Here is a 16,729-nt window from a genome sequence, read left to right on the forward strand (position 1 = left end):
ATTAAACATGAAAGCGTTTACTGCTCCGCTGCCTCCTTTGCTCTCTCGAAAATACGGCTTTTGGTAGCGAGTGGCCAAGAGCTGTTTGTCTCTCTGTGTAGGTATATGTATATGTATATGTATATGTATATGTATATGTATATGTATATGTATATGTATATGTATATATATATATATACATATATATATATATATATTATATATATATATATATATATATATATATATATATATATATATATATACAATATATTTTACAAAGGAATTACGAAATGGACCTGTTTCTTACCAACAGTACTCCACCTCGCTGGAGTTTAGTCAGAGTCCTCCCTCTACAGAAAAATAAATCTCATTTAGCTTTGATAAAGGACCCATAAAAAAGGAACCTCTTTCTCTAATATCAAAGGTCCTCTATTCCTAAATCTAAGTTATTTTGTTTTCTCCTCGATAAAATTTTCCCTAATCCTAAATATGTACTTTTTCTGTGTGTGTGTGTGTGTGTGTTTTATATATATATATATATATATATATATATATATATATATATATATATATATATATATATATATATATATATATATATATAAATTACATATATATATATACTTACTTATTTTATACCAGTCTGTATAAAGCAATCACCCATTGCCTTGCAGTCTATTTCATTATTCCCTTCGGTATGATGAACAGAATAGACGAGAATAGAATATAATAGAACAGAATAGAATATAGTCCAAACGCCAAGCGCTGGACCTACGATGATGCGGTCATTCAACGCTGAAAATGAAACCCTTCAAAAGTGATTTGGGAGTGTCCAAAGTACCTTAGAATTCTTCCTCCTCCTCCTCCTCCTCCTCCTCCTCCCCCCCTGCCCTCAAACCCTTAGCCGCAGCAACGAGAAAAGTCCCTCTGAAAAGGAACGTCACAAAAGACAAGATTTAGAAGCTTGTTTTCGGAGTCGGAGCGAATCTACGAGGGACCCTCATTGTGTCCCATCCGCATTATTGCTCGCAATGAGGGGTGGGGGGGGGCTGAGTTCGCCCTGATGATAACTTCATACGGCCTCTCGTCCGAATATCTCTAGAGGAAGTTGTTTGTAAACAGAAACAATACGAAACAAGTAAAAAATGCGCCGGAGTTTCTGTACAGCATATAATCAAGGCCACCGAATATAGATCTATCTTTCGGTGGTCTCGGTATAATGCTGTATGAGCCGCGGTACATGAAACTTTAACCATCACCCGGTGGTGGCCTGGCCTATATCGTTGCTAGATGCACGGTTATGGCTAGCTTTAACCTTAAATAAAATCAAAACTACTGAGGCTAGAGGGCTGCAGTTTCGTATGTTTGATGATTGGAAGGTGGATGATCAACTTACCAATTTGCAGCCCTCTAGCCTCAGTAGTTTTTAAGATCTGAGGGCGGACAGAAAAGTGTGGACAAAAAAATAGTTTTCTTTTCAAAAAACTAAAAATGTAGTATAGGCTTATAGGAGCTTTTAAATTGTAAATCTATGGCTGATACTTTCAAAAAATCCTGTCTATAAAATATACATTTTTAACTAAATTGCAGTTTTCCCCAAAACCTCAAAATTTAACTTCCTACCCGGGAACAACGGAAAGACGATAGATACCATCTTCATCTTGGCACTCACACTTAATGCTACCTAAAATTCAGGAGTGGAACTACTGAAAAATGCTCACAGTTTTCCCCAAAACCTCAAAACATAAGATGTCTTAGGTGCAACTTCCTACCAGGAAACAACGGAAAGACGATGAATACCATCTTCATCTTGGCACTTATACTCATTGCTATCAAAATTCAGGAGAGAAACTACTACAAAATGCTCACAGTTTTCCCCAAAACCTCAAAACATAAGATGTCTTAGGTGCAACTTCCTACCAGGAAACAACGGAAAGATGATAGATACCATCTTCATCTGGCACTTACACACTTATTACTATCAAAAGTCAGGACGGGAACTACTAGAGAGAGGACTAAGATATACTCACGAAAAGGAGCTACTGAAGAATGTCAGAACCCAGTTCCGTGTAAAGAAGGCTACACTAAAATCAGATATGACCACCATCAGGAGACTGAAGTCCCTTGACTTACCTGAAAGAAAAACATAATTTCATTCAGCATGTATTATATTGGCCTCGGCAACCTCTAAATTTCTATTATCTCCTAATCTCTACGAACGTGCTTTTCATTGGTTACAACAAAATCAGGAAGTTTGTGATTGAAGGAATTCCAGACATTCCTTCTCTGAGATGAGGGAAAAGGTGACCAATTTATTAAGTGACTTAGAATTTATTAACTAAATAAGATTTTAAATGATTGACAGGCTAAAGAAAGTGTTATTCTGTATTCTTTATTCCCTTGAAGAGGACGGTGATTCAAGGAAAATGTTAAGCAAGAAAATTAATATATATAAATTTAATACTTTGTAAATTTATATACTATATACACACACACACATATATAATTATATAATATACATACATACATACATATATATGTAGTGTGTGTGTGTGTGTGTGTGTAAAGTACATTCCCTGAAAGAGGTCTGATCTAGAGAGAGAGAAAAAAAGACAGTATACCTTCATGAAAGATTTAAACGAAACCTTGATAACATATGGAGTAATCAGACAGGATTGCGACGAGATGAAAGCTCTCGCGTGTCTTTACCCTAAAGCTACATCATTGTTTTCGTAAAAGAAAATGAAAATACAGTGAATATCAAAAACAAATATTAAAAAAAAAACACTGGCTTAACGAAGGAGCGTAGATGGAATCCTATCATGCTAGGAAAAATACCAAGGGATGTCAACTTTTCCCTCCATTTTGAATCCTTGTTCAAAGGAAAAGTGTAAGAAACTATTTCTCTTTTGAGATACAAGACCACTTTTCATTTTTCTACTTTCATCAAAGGTTACTAAAGAAAACGATAGTTTAATAACTGGAAGTTTTGTCCCTTCTCATAATTGGATGGCTGGCCCACTTTGAGATTTAGAAAATTAAGCAAACTTCTTATATGTAGAATCTTTTGATAATGTTCACCCATTAGGTTAAGTTAGGTTAGGTTAGGTTCTGGTTTCAGAGGATTAAGTAAACTTCTTATACGTAGAATCTTTTGATAATGTTAACCCATTAGGTTAGGTTAGGTTAGGTTCCAGTTTCAGATGATTCAGCAAATTCTTATATGTAGAATCTTGGGATAATGTTCACCCATTAGGTTAGGTTAGGTTAGGTTAGGTTAGGTTTCAGTTTCAGAGGACTGAGCAAACATCTAATTCGTTTTGATACTGGTTATCAAGGTTAAGTTAGGTTAAGTTCCAGATTCAGATTACTCAACAAACCTCCATTAAGTATAGATACTGCTTATCGTTAGGTTAGGTTAGGTTAAGTTAGATTCAAAATTCAGAAAATTCAGCATTCCTCTTTTGCTGTGACTGAGAAAGCCCAACTGATACCGGAAATTTTGGCAGGTGAAGAACAGTGGGGTTTTAATTACAGAAGATCAAGAAGAAGGATAATGAAATCAGTAACCTTCTGTAGCAAACACAATGACTCTAATTGCTTTCAATACTTGAAATCGTAAAACGTTAAGAGTTGATTACTTTTTTATCTTTCACTATTAAAGAACTGATTACTGAAACAATACAAGATCAAATAAAAGCCTAAATTCCTCAACTCTCAAATATGTAAAAGTCGGAATGAGCATTTTCTCAAACACTACATAAAAGCCTGTATTTCATTTTCCCAAATATTCAATCAGATCCTGATTTTCCATCGATACACAAAGATGATTTAAAAATCTGCCTCCGTTTTCGCAAAACGAAGTCGAACTCCGAATTTTTATTTTCTCGAATATTACGGGGGAAAATTGAATGTCTCTTTTCTAAGAGACTGCCAAAAAGTCTGAATTTCTATTTTCCCCAGAAATTTCAAGAAAGTCTGAGAGAGTTTTATGGGTGGGAATGAGGGCGAGGAAGATACTGAAAGCATTTAATGGCTCCTAAATTTCTCGAGGTCAAGACAGTGCCGTCAATTTCCGAAAGACTTATAGTTCGACTTTACATCCTTGCAGTTCTAAATTTATTCGACAAACATAATTATTTCCTACACCAAATCAATGATTATCTTTGTTTATTCAATTTTTTTCAACCTGTTTATCTTTCCCAATTACCAAAATAAAACAAAAACAAAACTTAAGTCATTGCTTTCAAAGCCTTCCTGGTAAAAATCAAATCGTATGATTGAAATGAAAAAGTTTAAGCAAAAACTGATGACTGGAAAGCTTGTAGCAAACGACCTTGACAGAGAAAGCTGTATTTCGTCATTATAGAAAAACTTTCAAGAACTTCCTACTGATCAGTAATATATTACACTTCTTTAAATATAATATACTACGCCATAACAGGAATGGAATACAAAATTTAAGCCAAAGGCCAAGAAGAACTGGGACCTATGATGCTGAGGTCATTCAGCACTGAGAGATGCAACAGGAGAGTAAAAAGGTTTGAAAGGTGTAACAGGAGAGTAAAAAGGTTTGAAAGGTGTAACAGGAGAGTAAAAAGGTTTGAAAGGTGTAACAGGAGAGTAAAAAAGTTTAAAAGGTGTAACAGGAGAGTATAAAGGTTTGAAAGGTGTAACAGGAGAGTAAAAAGGTTTGAAAGGTGTAACAGAAGAGTAAAAATGTTTCGAAAGGTGCAACAGGAGAGTAAAAAGGTTTGAAAGGTGTAACAGAAGAGTAAAATGTCTGAAAGGTGTAACAAGAGTAAAAGGTTTGAAAGGTGTAACAACAGCAAAATGTCTGAAAGAGTAACAAAGGTTTGAAAGGTGTAACAGGAGAGTAAAAAGGTCTGAAAGGTGTAACAGGAGAGTTAAAAATGTTTGAAAGGTGTAACAGGAGAGTTAAAAAGGTCTGAAAGGTGTCACAGGAGATTAAAAAGGTTTGAAAGGTGTAACAGGAGGAAAACTTTTCCTGTTGCACTATGAATCAAGTATTAGAGATGGTTGAGGAAAGGAAGATGGAAGAAAGATATTAACGGAGGTACAGTAAAAAAAAATGAAAAGAATTTAGCAGCTAGGGGCCATGGAAAGGACGCTGCAAAGAACCTTCAGAATAATGCCTGCAGTGCACCGCATGAAGTGCACTGACGGTACTGCCAATCTAAGTGTTATGTATTATAATTCCATTGACGTCTAAGATTCAAGCCGAGAGATATTACGAGATTCTGGTGCGTAAAAGGAAGAAGAAGAGGAGAAGAATTTAGGATATTAAATGACGGAGAGTGAGGAATTCCTCCTCCTCCTCCTCCTCCTCCTCCTCCTATTCTTCAACCCAGCCTCACCCGAGCTGAGGAAATAAAGTATTGAGGAGGAATTTTCGTTGTCACCAAAAGCAATGTTTTGGCCCCATGCGTGAATAAGAAGATTGCTCGAGACCTTGTTTTGGGAAGTTTTGTGTCAAAAATGTTGTCACTCTGTGACCAAGAATGCACAATGTGTATGTATGTATGTATGTATGTATGTATGTATGTATGTATGTATGTATGTATGTATGTATGTATATATACTGCATGTATATATACATATATGTATATATACAGTATAATCAACAAGCAATCACATGTGGAACAGAAATAAATTTCTGACTCACATCAGGATCGAACCCAGGCCTTTCAATTGAAAGACGAGACTGTTGCTGACCAGGCCACATAAGGCATGAGTGGCTTGGTTGGCAGCGGTCTCGTCTTTCAATTGGAAGACCTGGATTGATCCTGATGAGTCATAAATATATATATATATATATATATATATATATATATATATATATATATATATATATATATATATATATATATATATATATATATATATATATATATATATATATATAATATATAGACATGCATATATATATGTATATATATACTATATTTACTGTATATAATATACATATATATGTGTGTATGTGTATGTATACACGATAGGATTGTACGTAAACAAACACAACAGCAGTCACGCTCAAAACAATCAAGCAGAGGATTTATCTAACAATCCATCACGAACGCCATCGAAAAAAAAAAAAACTCTCCTCACAGAAAAACTCATGAAATAAATAAAAAATTTTAAAAAAAGTACCCCTTGCCATCTTAAAACCGGTCCGGGAATCTAGAGCAACGTTTCCAAAAGATCACGACAAAAGTGGTCGATGATTCCAAGTGGAAAGACCCACTTGGTCACACATAAACTGGGGAACAGTGAAGGTCCTTTCACTCGGGTGCCCCAGTACCACGTTTCGTGTGGTCATTAGTCAAGGAACCGTGACGTGTAGAGAGAGAGAGAGAGAGAGAGAGAGAGAGAGAGAGAGAGAGAGAGAGAGAGAGAGAGAAAGGGGATTCAGAACAGTGAAGGTGCTTTTGAGAGAGAGAGAGCTTTCTGAGAGAGAAGGACCTGAGAGAAAAGTGATGTGTGTTTTTGAGAGAGAGAGAGAGAGAGAGAGAGAGAGAGAGAGAGAGGGAGAGGGTGGAGCAGCGACAGATGGAGTTGAAAGGAGGAGAATTGTCTAAGAGAGAGAGAGAGAGAGAGAGAAAATCGAACATACAGACAGCCACAATAAATGCAGCGTGAGAAAGGTGGGGCGTACTTGTGGATGTGAGAGAGAGAGAGAGAGAGAGAGAGAGAGAGAGAGAGAGAGAGAGAGAGAGACAAACACATAAAAAAAAACCGGACTTCAACATACTTCACAAATGAGAATAACTCTACGGTACATCCACGCCAGGTTTAAATCAAATTATGTCGATTCTCTGTCCCAAAAAACCTCCACGGACAGTTCACGTCATATTTCACTAAGAACTGAATTTCCCAGTGGATATACAATTAAGACAAACGAGCAATCCGACAGGAAAAGAAAGACATTCGGTTCGGAAAAGCATCCTTTCGTTATCCCTGACGTGAAAATATTGTTTTCGTAGTATCGAAATAAATTCCCAAAATTTTTGTCCCATGTTCTCTCGAGATCATTCCTCCAGGCGCCTTGTTGTTGCTCTTTCTTCTTCTTCTGCTTCTTCTTCTTCTTCTTCTTCTTCTTCTTCTTCTTCTTCTCCTCCTTTTTCTTCTTCTTCTTTTCTTCTTCTTCTTCTTTTCCCCACTCCTCTTCTTCTTCTTCTTCTTCCGCTTCTTCTCCTTCTCCCTCTTCTTCTTCTTCTCTTTCTCCTTCTTCTTCTTCTTCTCCTCTTCTTTCTTTCTCCTTCTTCTTCTTCTCTTTCTCCTTCTTCTTCTTCTTCTTCTTCTTCTTCTTCTTCTTCTTATTCTTCTTCTTATTCTTCTTCTTCTCTTCTCCTTCTTCTTTTTCGTCTTCTTCTTCTTCCTCCTCCTCTTCTTCTTTTTCTTCTTCTCCTTCTTCTTCTTCGTCTCCTTTTTCTTCTTCTTCTTTCCCCCCTCCTCCTCTTCTTCTTCTTCTTCTTTTTCTCTTTCTCCTTCTTCTTCTTCTTCTTCTTCTTCTTCTCCGTCTCCTTCTTCTTAATTTTCTTCGTCTCCTTCTTCTTCTTCCTCTTCAGTTCCCTTGAAGGGTCGATCATCCAGGTGTCTCGCTCATCCATATCATGACATCAAAATTTTTATTTTCGATTTTCCCTTCAGAACAAGACCCCCATTTTCCCCGAGAATATTTTCCGGGGAGGAAAAATATGCAAAAATGAGATATCGCCAAACTTCTCAGCCGTGATTAAAGCGAGAATTCACAAGAAGAAGAACGTAAAGGGTTTGAAAACTAAGGTAAAACATCTCGACCAGAATCACAACGAGAAGAATTCACGAGAAGAAGAAGAAGAAGAAGAAGAAGAAGAAGAAGAAGTAGAAGAAGAAGAAGAAGGTCAGGTTTTTGGAAAAAAAACATGTCGAACGAGAAGCGAGTGTAAGCTAATTGAACGCGCCCTGAGACGTCAAGATTTTGGGAAAAAACTTGTCGAACGAGAAGCGAGTGTAAGCTAATTGAACGCGCTCTGAGACGTCAGATTTTGGGAAAAAAACTTGGGAACAGGAATAAACTGTTCAGCTAATTAAATGCCGACCAATGAGACGGCAAGATTTCTCCAGAACAGAAAAACTTGTCGAACTGGAGGCGAGTGTAAAAAAAAAAAAAAAAAAAAAAGAGAATTTATTCCTGGAAACAGCGTCTTCAACACTACGGATATTTCGACGATGATTCCTCGAAATGCCGAAGAAAATCCTCGGTCCGATTGTCTCCAGTGTGTGTGTGTGTGTGTGTGTGTGTGTGTGTGTGTGCAAAACTGAACACAAATAAAAAAAAAAAGGTGATATTATTCCTGGGGGAGGTCTTCAAGAGGTGATATTTTGACATGCATTCTCAGGACGTTGCCAAAGAACTCCAGATTGTGTTGTGTATGTAAATGAGTGTGTGTGTGTGTGTGTGTGTGTGTGTGTGTGTGTGTGTGTGTGTGTGTGTGTTTCTGATGTAGGGGGGAGGGTTACCACCAATTTCAGACCATAATCGGAAAAAGACTAACACCAGTTATCAGAGAGAGAGAGAGAGAGAGAGAGAGAGAGAGAGAGAGAGAGAGAGAGAGAGATTAACATATTCCAGCCACGTAATAAACATTTGAATATCTCACAAATTACAGGACGCCACATCAAAGTAAACAGTACATAACCAGTTAACCAAACAGATTGACGAACGAGAGAGAGAGAGAGAGAGAGAGAGAGAGAGAGAGAGAGAGAGAGAGAGAGAGAGAGAGAGAGACGAACATATTCCAGCCACGTTATAAACATTTGAATGTATAACAAAGCAAAACCAATCACATCACAGTAAACATTACACAGACACTTAACCAAACAGGTCGACGAACAGCTAAAACGAAACCCACCTGACAACTGAACGCACAGACAGATAGACAGACAGACACACAGACAAATGCACAGACAGCAGAAGAATCGTCGTCGTTATGTCGAATTCAAGGTTATTTCCCCCCACCCTGTCGCCAACGCATCCAGGTAAACTCCAGATATAAGGCACTGGGGAACAGGAAATGCGTTTTCTTGTGTGAGTCCACAATTCCTATCTTTTTCTTCTTCTTCTTCTTCTTCTTCTTCTTCTTCTTCTTCTTCTTCTTCTTCTTCTCTGAGGATTATTATTATGTTTTGGGTTGTAAAAATCAGTGTTAAATCTTTGCATATTACATCAGTCTTCCAATTTGCATGTTATGTCTTCTTCTTCTTCTTCTTCTTCTTCTTCTTCTTCTTCTTCTTCTTCTTCTTCTTCTTCTTCTTCTTCTGTGGGTTATTATATCTTGTGGGTTGTACAACGCAGTCTTCAAGAAAACAACAGGATTAAATCTTTTGGAATCACGTCCTTTCTCCCCCCCACCTCTCTCTCTCTCTCTCTCTCTCTCTCTCTCTCTCTCTCTCTCTCTCTCTCTCTCTCTCTCTTTAAGAAATCCCTCCCCCACCTTCTCCCACAATCTTTAATCATCTCTCTCACAGCAAAAGTTTTGAATACCACGACCACCGCTGGAAAGAGAGAGAGAGAGAGAGAGAGAGAGAGAGAGAGAGAGAGAGAGAGAGAGAGAGAGAGAGATCTGACTCTAAGAGAGTCAGGAAATCTTTCCTCATCTAAAGTGACATATCTTTCCTCATCTGTGGAAAGATCTTTTTCTTTTGGCCCTGGAAAGTGATATATTTTATAAGATCGTTTGGTGGTAATAACATAAGTAAAAAGGAAATGTTAAATTTAAGCCGAAGGCCTAAAATCAAGCGCTGGGATCGATGAAGAGGTCATTCATAGCTGAAAGGGAAATTGAAAGTAGAAAGGTTTGAAAAGTTTAGGGAAATTGAAAGTAGAATGACTTATTGAAAGGTGTGATTCCCCTTGGGTGTAAGCTATTCCCAGGGTGTAGCGAACTGGACATTAAACGACGTTTGTGGTTTTACATTTGTAAGTACAGAAAATCATGCGTGTGTAAGTGATAAATATATATAAATATACACACAAACATACATATATATATGTGCACAAACATACAAGACAACCACGTACACATACAGAAAGAGAAATCATTTTCAGTCACAAACAAAACCTCGACAAAAATGACTCACGTGTTTGTGCCAACGGTCACGGCCACGCTGAAAAGAATCAGGAGTTGCAGCATTTTTGTTATTATCTCCTTTTCTCCTTCTTCTTCTTCTTCTTCTCCTTCAACTTCTTCTTCTTCTTCTTCACTTCACCCTGCTGGGCAATCCATGACAGTTGCTGAGTCTCGCACAGCGGGTGAGTTCACTCGAGGGGTTACATTTTATACATTTCCAAGAAATACGTACAGCCAAATCGGCGGAGTTCGTTTCCGAATGTTTTGGGAGAAAATGTTGAATGTCAGGTCATTGTTTCCTTCAAATGTAGTAATTCCTTGCCTCTGGAGTATTCATTTCTGGTCGTTTATTTTCCTCAGCGCATTCTCTGAGAATTTATTGTTCTGTGCCTCTGGAGTTTCTGTCAAAAGTAATTTATTTTCGTCAACGCATTTTCTGAGAATTTATCGTTCTGTACCTCTGGAGTTTCTGTCAGAAATAGGTTGTTTCCGCCAAAGTATTCTCTGAGAATTTATCGTTCTGTACCTCTGGAGAGTTTCTGTCAAAAATTATCTATTTGCGTCAACGCATTTTCTGAGAATTTATCGTTCTGTACCTCTGGAGTTTCTGTCAAAAACCGGTTGTTTCCGCCAAAGTATTCTCTGAGGATTTATCGTTCTGTACCTCTGGAGAGTTTCTGTCAAAAATGATCCATCTGCGTCAACGCATTCTCTGAGAATTTATTCTGTATTTCATTTCACTTGTTTTGTGTTGCGGCGCTGTAGTTTCCGTCAATTATCATATGTTTTCATCAAAAAATTCTCTGAGAATTTATTCGCAACTTCATATCATTTCTGTTTTTATTACGAAGAACGTCACTTAGATTTTTACACGTCAGCCTGGCGTAGTTTTCATCACGTGTTTTTATTTTTTTTTTTTTTTACATTCGTATCAAAATAATGCCTTTCATTTGCGAGTTTTCCGTGCGAATATATATTTCAGAAGTTCTCCGGAGTCGTACTTTTCAATCTTGACTCATTATTTAAAGCGTGCACTTCGTATGAACAATAATTCCCGTCTCCACTGACTCATAATTAAATATTCATTTCATATAAACAATAATCTTTATCTACACTTCTGTGCATTCGCCGTACAAGCAATATTTACCACAGTTATTTTTCCCTTTATTAGTAAGTTTTCTGTTAACACATCTCTCTCACGTATTCATGTTTTATGCCTCTTACATTTCACAGACTTTTATATTAGCGTCGTTGGTGTATCCGCGAAATATAAAGGTTACACAAATATTTCCTGGAATACTTATTTTCTTGATTAGAGAGAACATTCTTTGAGGTGACAGTTCTTCATATAATTATATATATAAGAAGTGGGTATAATATTTGTGATATACCCACTTTGGTTAATATTCAGCAACGTATTAAGTTGCCGTCCAGCGTCAATCTGAAACGAGAGAGAAAACGTTATATGCAATTGCAAGCGATTATAATATTCTCTTGCTTAGAAATATTATTACCTAAATATTTGCATTCATGTCTACGCATAGACGCATTCACAAAAACCTCATAATATCATGATTCACTAAAATGGCGAAGAAATCTTGAATAGTGTGTTTATATAAATGTATATTAGAAATATATATACATACATATATATATATATATATATATATATATATATATATATATATATATATATATATATATATGGAAAACATTCTTGATTCTCCTCTCGATCTGACTAAAACAATCAAGTAATCATAGAAATAAACAAGTAAAAAAATCCGCCGAAGTTTCTTCGGCGCAATCGAGCTTTCTGTACAGCTGCTACAGCGTATAATCAAGGCCACCGAAAATAGATCTATCTTCCGGTGGCCTCGGTAAAATGCTGTATGAACCGCGACCCATGAATCTTTAACCACAGCCAGGTGGTGGCCTATCCAATATCGTTGTCATAAGCACGATTATGGATAACTTTAACCTTAAATAAAATAAAAACTACTGAGGCTAGAGGGCTGCAATTTGGTATGTTTGATGATTGGAGGGTGTATTATCAACATACCAATTTGCAGCCCTCTAGCCTCAGTAGTTTTTAAGATCCGCAGGCGGACAGAAAAAGTGCGGACGGACAGACAAAGCCGGCACAGTAGTTTTCCTTTACAGAAAACTAAAACGGTTTTAATTTCATATAAATGAACACAGACAAGTATGAAAGCCAATTTAGACATGAAAACAATTCAATTGGAAAGTGAAAATAAAATCAAAATACTGTTTTTGATAACTTTCTCACATACTGAAAGCACAGGAGAATATAAAAACATCAAATTCTTACACAACAATGCGCAAAGGATTTCCGAATTTATGAAACTGGACCCCCGCCACCCTCTCCCCTTCTCACGTTCCTGCCACGCTATCTTGGCCCACTAATTGCCCAAAGTTAGTTAATTAAATGTGCTGGAGAAATATCAGCTCCATGCAACAATGCAAGGTAACGTTCACTGGGAAAATAATTGGTAAAAATTGAAACTTTTTTTTTTTTTTTTTTTTTGTCAGTTAGACGTTTTCTTCTGGAAGGTTAAACGCCCTGCATGAAAAATAAGGTTATAGTGGGAACATGAACCTAGTTTTATAAAGGACTCATTAGCAGTTCGTTGACACCACGCACAAATACTGAGTCATTCACCTTTTTAGTTCTCTGAAAAGAAAACTATTGTGACGGCTTTTTTGTCCGTCCGCACTTTTTTCTGTCCGCACTTGCTCTGTCCGCCCTCAGATCTTAAACACTACTTTACATATATCTATATATATTTATATATACATATATATACATATACAATTTACCAATACAACACCTCCATCCTGTCGACTAAAACTCAAATGAACGAGAGAGCAAATGACTCACATCTCATCTTTTGGGAAACAAAAAAAGTCATAACACAACTCTCTTGTCCAGCTGAAATGTCTAAAAGGAATTTCAACCCGATCTCAAAGTCTCCCAATTATTCAGGAGAGTGGAAAGCGGAGAAGTCCTGTTCGAGAAGCGTGGAAATGAAGCGAGCTTTCTTTTTTAGCTTTCTGTAAAAGAAAACTGTTGTGCCGGCTTTGTCTGTCCGTCCTCAGATCTTAAAAACTACTGAGGCTAGAGGGCTGCAAATTGGCATGTTGATCATCCATCCTCCAGTCATCAAACGTACCAAATTGCAGCCCTCTAGCCTCAGTGGTTTTTATTTGGTTTAAGGTTAAAGTTAGCCATAATCGTGCTTCTGGCAACGATATAGGAAAGGCCACCAACGGACAGTGGTTAAAGTTTCATGGGCAGCGGCTCATACAGCATTATACCGAGACCACCGAAAGATAGATCTATTTTCGGTGGCCTTATCTATATCTATATATGTATAAATCTCTCTCTCTCTCTCTCTCTCTCTCTCTCTCTCTCTCTCTCTCTCTCTCTCTCTCTCTCTCTCTCTCTCTCTCTCTCTCTCTCCCCTCAGGTATCTGTGCAGCTTACTAATATAACTATACAATTCATATCTGCATCTAACATCTATTTCTTTCTATACCTCTCTTTTTCTCTGAGAGAGAGAGAGAGAGAGAGAGAGAGAGAGAAATTTTATAGATACAGATTTAAATATGGATATGAAAGTATAGTTATTTATATATAAATAAATAAATAAAATATATATATATATATAATTAGAGAGACAGACAGACAGACAGACAGACAGACAGACAGACAGACAGACAGACAGACAGACAGACAGACAGACAGAGCTACAACCTACACACAAACGAAAGAAAACAAATAGTGTCGACCGTCATCAAGGCTTCTCGTTCCTTCCCCGAACCAAGCATCATCAAGACTTTTCTCCTCGGCTTCAAAAACAGAAGACTTGGCAATGCATTCGGACAATGATTAGATCTCGAAGCCCTTACGAACACCACGGGACCAAGGGACGAGAATATAGAAGAGAATGCATTTTGAGAATGTCGTTGGTAGACGATGATGTCTAATTTTTTTATCCAGGGGATATTTTAGTTTTATGCAATATAGGCTACAGAATATTCGTAGACAATGTTGTCTAATTTTTTTTATTCAAGGGATATTTTAGTTTTATGCAATACAGGCTACACAGCATTCGTAGACAATGATGTCTAATTTTTTTTATCCAAGGGATATTTTAGTGTTATGCAATACAGACTACAGAGCATTAGTAGACAGTGATAAGTATAATTTTATTCCCTCCAAGGAACATCTTGGTTTAAGCAATGCAGCAGGCTACAAGTCCCGTAAGACTGATTATTGTAACTGAAATGGAACATAGAATTTCGGCCTAAGACCAAGCGCTGTGACCTATGACGACGAGGTCAGTCGGCGCTGAAAGAAAAATTGAGAGTGAAAAATTTTCTTAAAAGGTGTAACAGAAGGAAAACCTCGCAGTTGCACCACGAAACAACTGTTAAGAGAATTGAGGATAGTAAGATGGAAGAAAGAGAATGTGGACGGAGGTACAGTAAAAAGGAATGAAAGGGGTTGTATCAGCTAGGAGGGGGGGGGGCCATGGGATGGCCACTGCAAATAACCTTAAGTAAACGCCTACAGCGCACAGCGGGAGGTGCACTGCCGGCACTGGACCCCCTACTGGGAGATGATCGTTTTAATTGGTCAATGTGAAAAAAAATGAGTGTTCCATTTCCTTTACATTTTTATTCAATTTTTTTTTTCCTTTTTCCACCTTATTTTTCAGTCGCTCATTTTTTTTCACAGTGGCTTAAAAATCTTCAATGATCCGTTTGTACTTTTGCTTCTTGATAACATCAGAAAAAAGTTGAACTTTTTCCACGTGGATGAAAAAATTCCTCATTGAAAGAGTTCGGGTTGGTGGGTGGGCTCTATGCCAGTCAAAAAAACTCCACAGGGCTGTTTCATATCATGTCATATCATGACATTTAAACAATAAAAATTTTTGAGTAGAGATTTGAAAGTATATATGGGATATATATTGCAATATAATGCATAATATACATATAATATACATCAATACTTATATAATATAATTCTACCCACTTTTCCACAGGACTGTCATATCGTGTCATATCATGACATTTAAACAATAAAAATGTGAATAGATTTTAGAAAGTATATACGGAATATATAATGCAATATAATGCATGATATACACATAATTACATTAATGCTTATATTACATAATTCTACCTACTTTTCCACAGGACTGTCATATCATGACATTTAAGCAAAACGTATTAAAAATTTGAATACAGTATTTAAAGCGTAAACGAAATATATATTGCAATATAATAAACAATACGTACATTATATAACAATATTTTATATATTATATTTTTCACCACCGTGGTCCAGAGGTTACCAACTGGAATCTACAGTGTTCAATCCAGGACTGGATAACAGGACTTTGGCCTACTTCCAATAAATCCATTGCACCTCTGTTGAATTGGTGATGGATTAGGTTCCTGCAAACCAGTCGGTTAGACAGAGGGCACTGGGGCTAGCAACAGCATTCCAAAAGAGATTTGCAGAATATAGGAAGGTTAAAAGCTTCCGGAGCTTTGCCCTCTAAGGTAAAAATATAATTGGAAATATTTTATACCAAAGTGAGTCGTGTGTATGTTCAATAATACAAAAACTATCATCAATAACATCATCAATTTTGTTGATGGAATGATTTGATTTTCTCTCCAACTCTCCCATCACCCCCTCCAGCTCCCCAACCCCACCCACCCCAGACCGTTAGTGATTTCATATTCAAAATTTAAAAATTATAATCTTTTCACATCAATTCAAATTCGCTGTAAGCACTTTTAATCGATTTACTTTCATAACCGACTCAATAACATCAATTAAATTATTGAAAACGGCAAGAAAAATCTTATTTCTTTAATAATATCAGGATCTTCCGTTGGAAAAATTGCCACGGGAAATGTAACGCCATAAACACTCCCCGATCAATCATCGGAAGGAAAAGTTGGTCGAGAGAAAAATCAGATACTTTTTATTTGCCTAATTAACAAGTAAAAAATGCGCCGAAGTTTCTTCGGCGCAATCGAGTTTTCTGTACAGCCGCTACAGCGTATAATCAAGGCCACCGAAAATGGATCTATCTTTCGGTGGTCTCGGTGTAATGCTGTATGAGCCGCGGCCCATGAAACTTTAACCACGGCCTGTTGGTGGCGTGTCCTATATCGTTGCCAGAAGCACGATCATGGCTGACTTTAACCTTTTAAATAAAAATAAAAACTACGGGAGGGTTAGAGGGCTGCAATTTGGTATGTTTGATGACTGGAGGGTGATGATCAACATACCAATTTGCAGCCCTCTAGCCTCAGTAGGTTTAAAGATCTGAGGGCGGACAGATAAAGTGCGGACAGAAAAAACTGCGGACGGACAGTCAAAGCCGGCACAATAGTTTTCTTTAACAGAAAACTAAAAAGGTGACGCCAGGCAAAATCCAATCAAACAATCAGTACGATAATAAAGAAATCGTGGCTTAAATCTGTATTCTATCAAAATCATTGTAACTAATCGCATTCTTCGCCACGTTTTTCTTTTATCTATTTATAATCTTTCCTCTATAGCTTTT

The 16,729-nt window shown here is 37.0% G+C and overlaps 1 protein-coding gene across 1 annotated transcript in view; it reads right to left on the minus strand.

Moving 5' to 3' along the window:
- The window catches only part of LOC136854709 (glycine receptor subunit alpha-2-like), a 107,112-nt gene that overhangs the window by 86,948 nt on the left and 3,435 nt on the right, over window positions 1–16,729 (minus strand). The window contains exon 2 of the mRNA XM_067131294.1: window positions 10,126–11,556. Within this exon, the coding sequence (XP_066987395.1) occupies window positions 10,126–10,178 (53 nt within the window). The 5' untranslated portion in view covers window positions 10,179–11,556. The remainder of the gene's footprint in view (window positions 1–10,125; window positions 11,557–16,729) is intronic.

Source organism: Macrobrachium rosenbergii, chromosome 30, assembly GCF_040412425.1.
Source record: "Macrobrachium rosenbergii isolate ZJJX-2024 chromosome 30, ASM4041242v1, whole genome shotgun sequence".
Lineage (NCBI taxonomy): Eukaryota > Metazoa > Arthropoda > Malacostraca > Decapoda > Palaemonidae > Macrobrachium > Macrobrachium rosenbergii.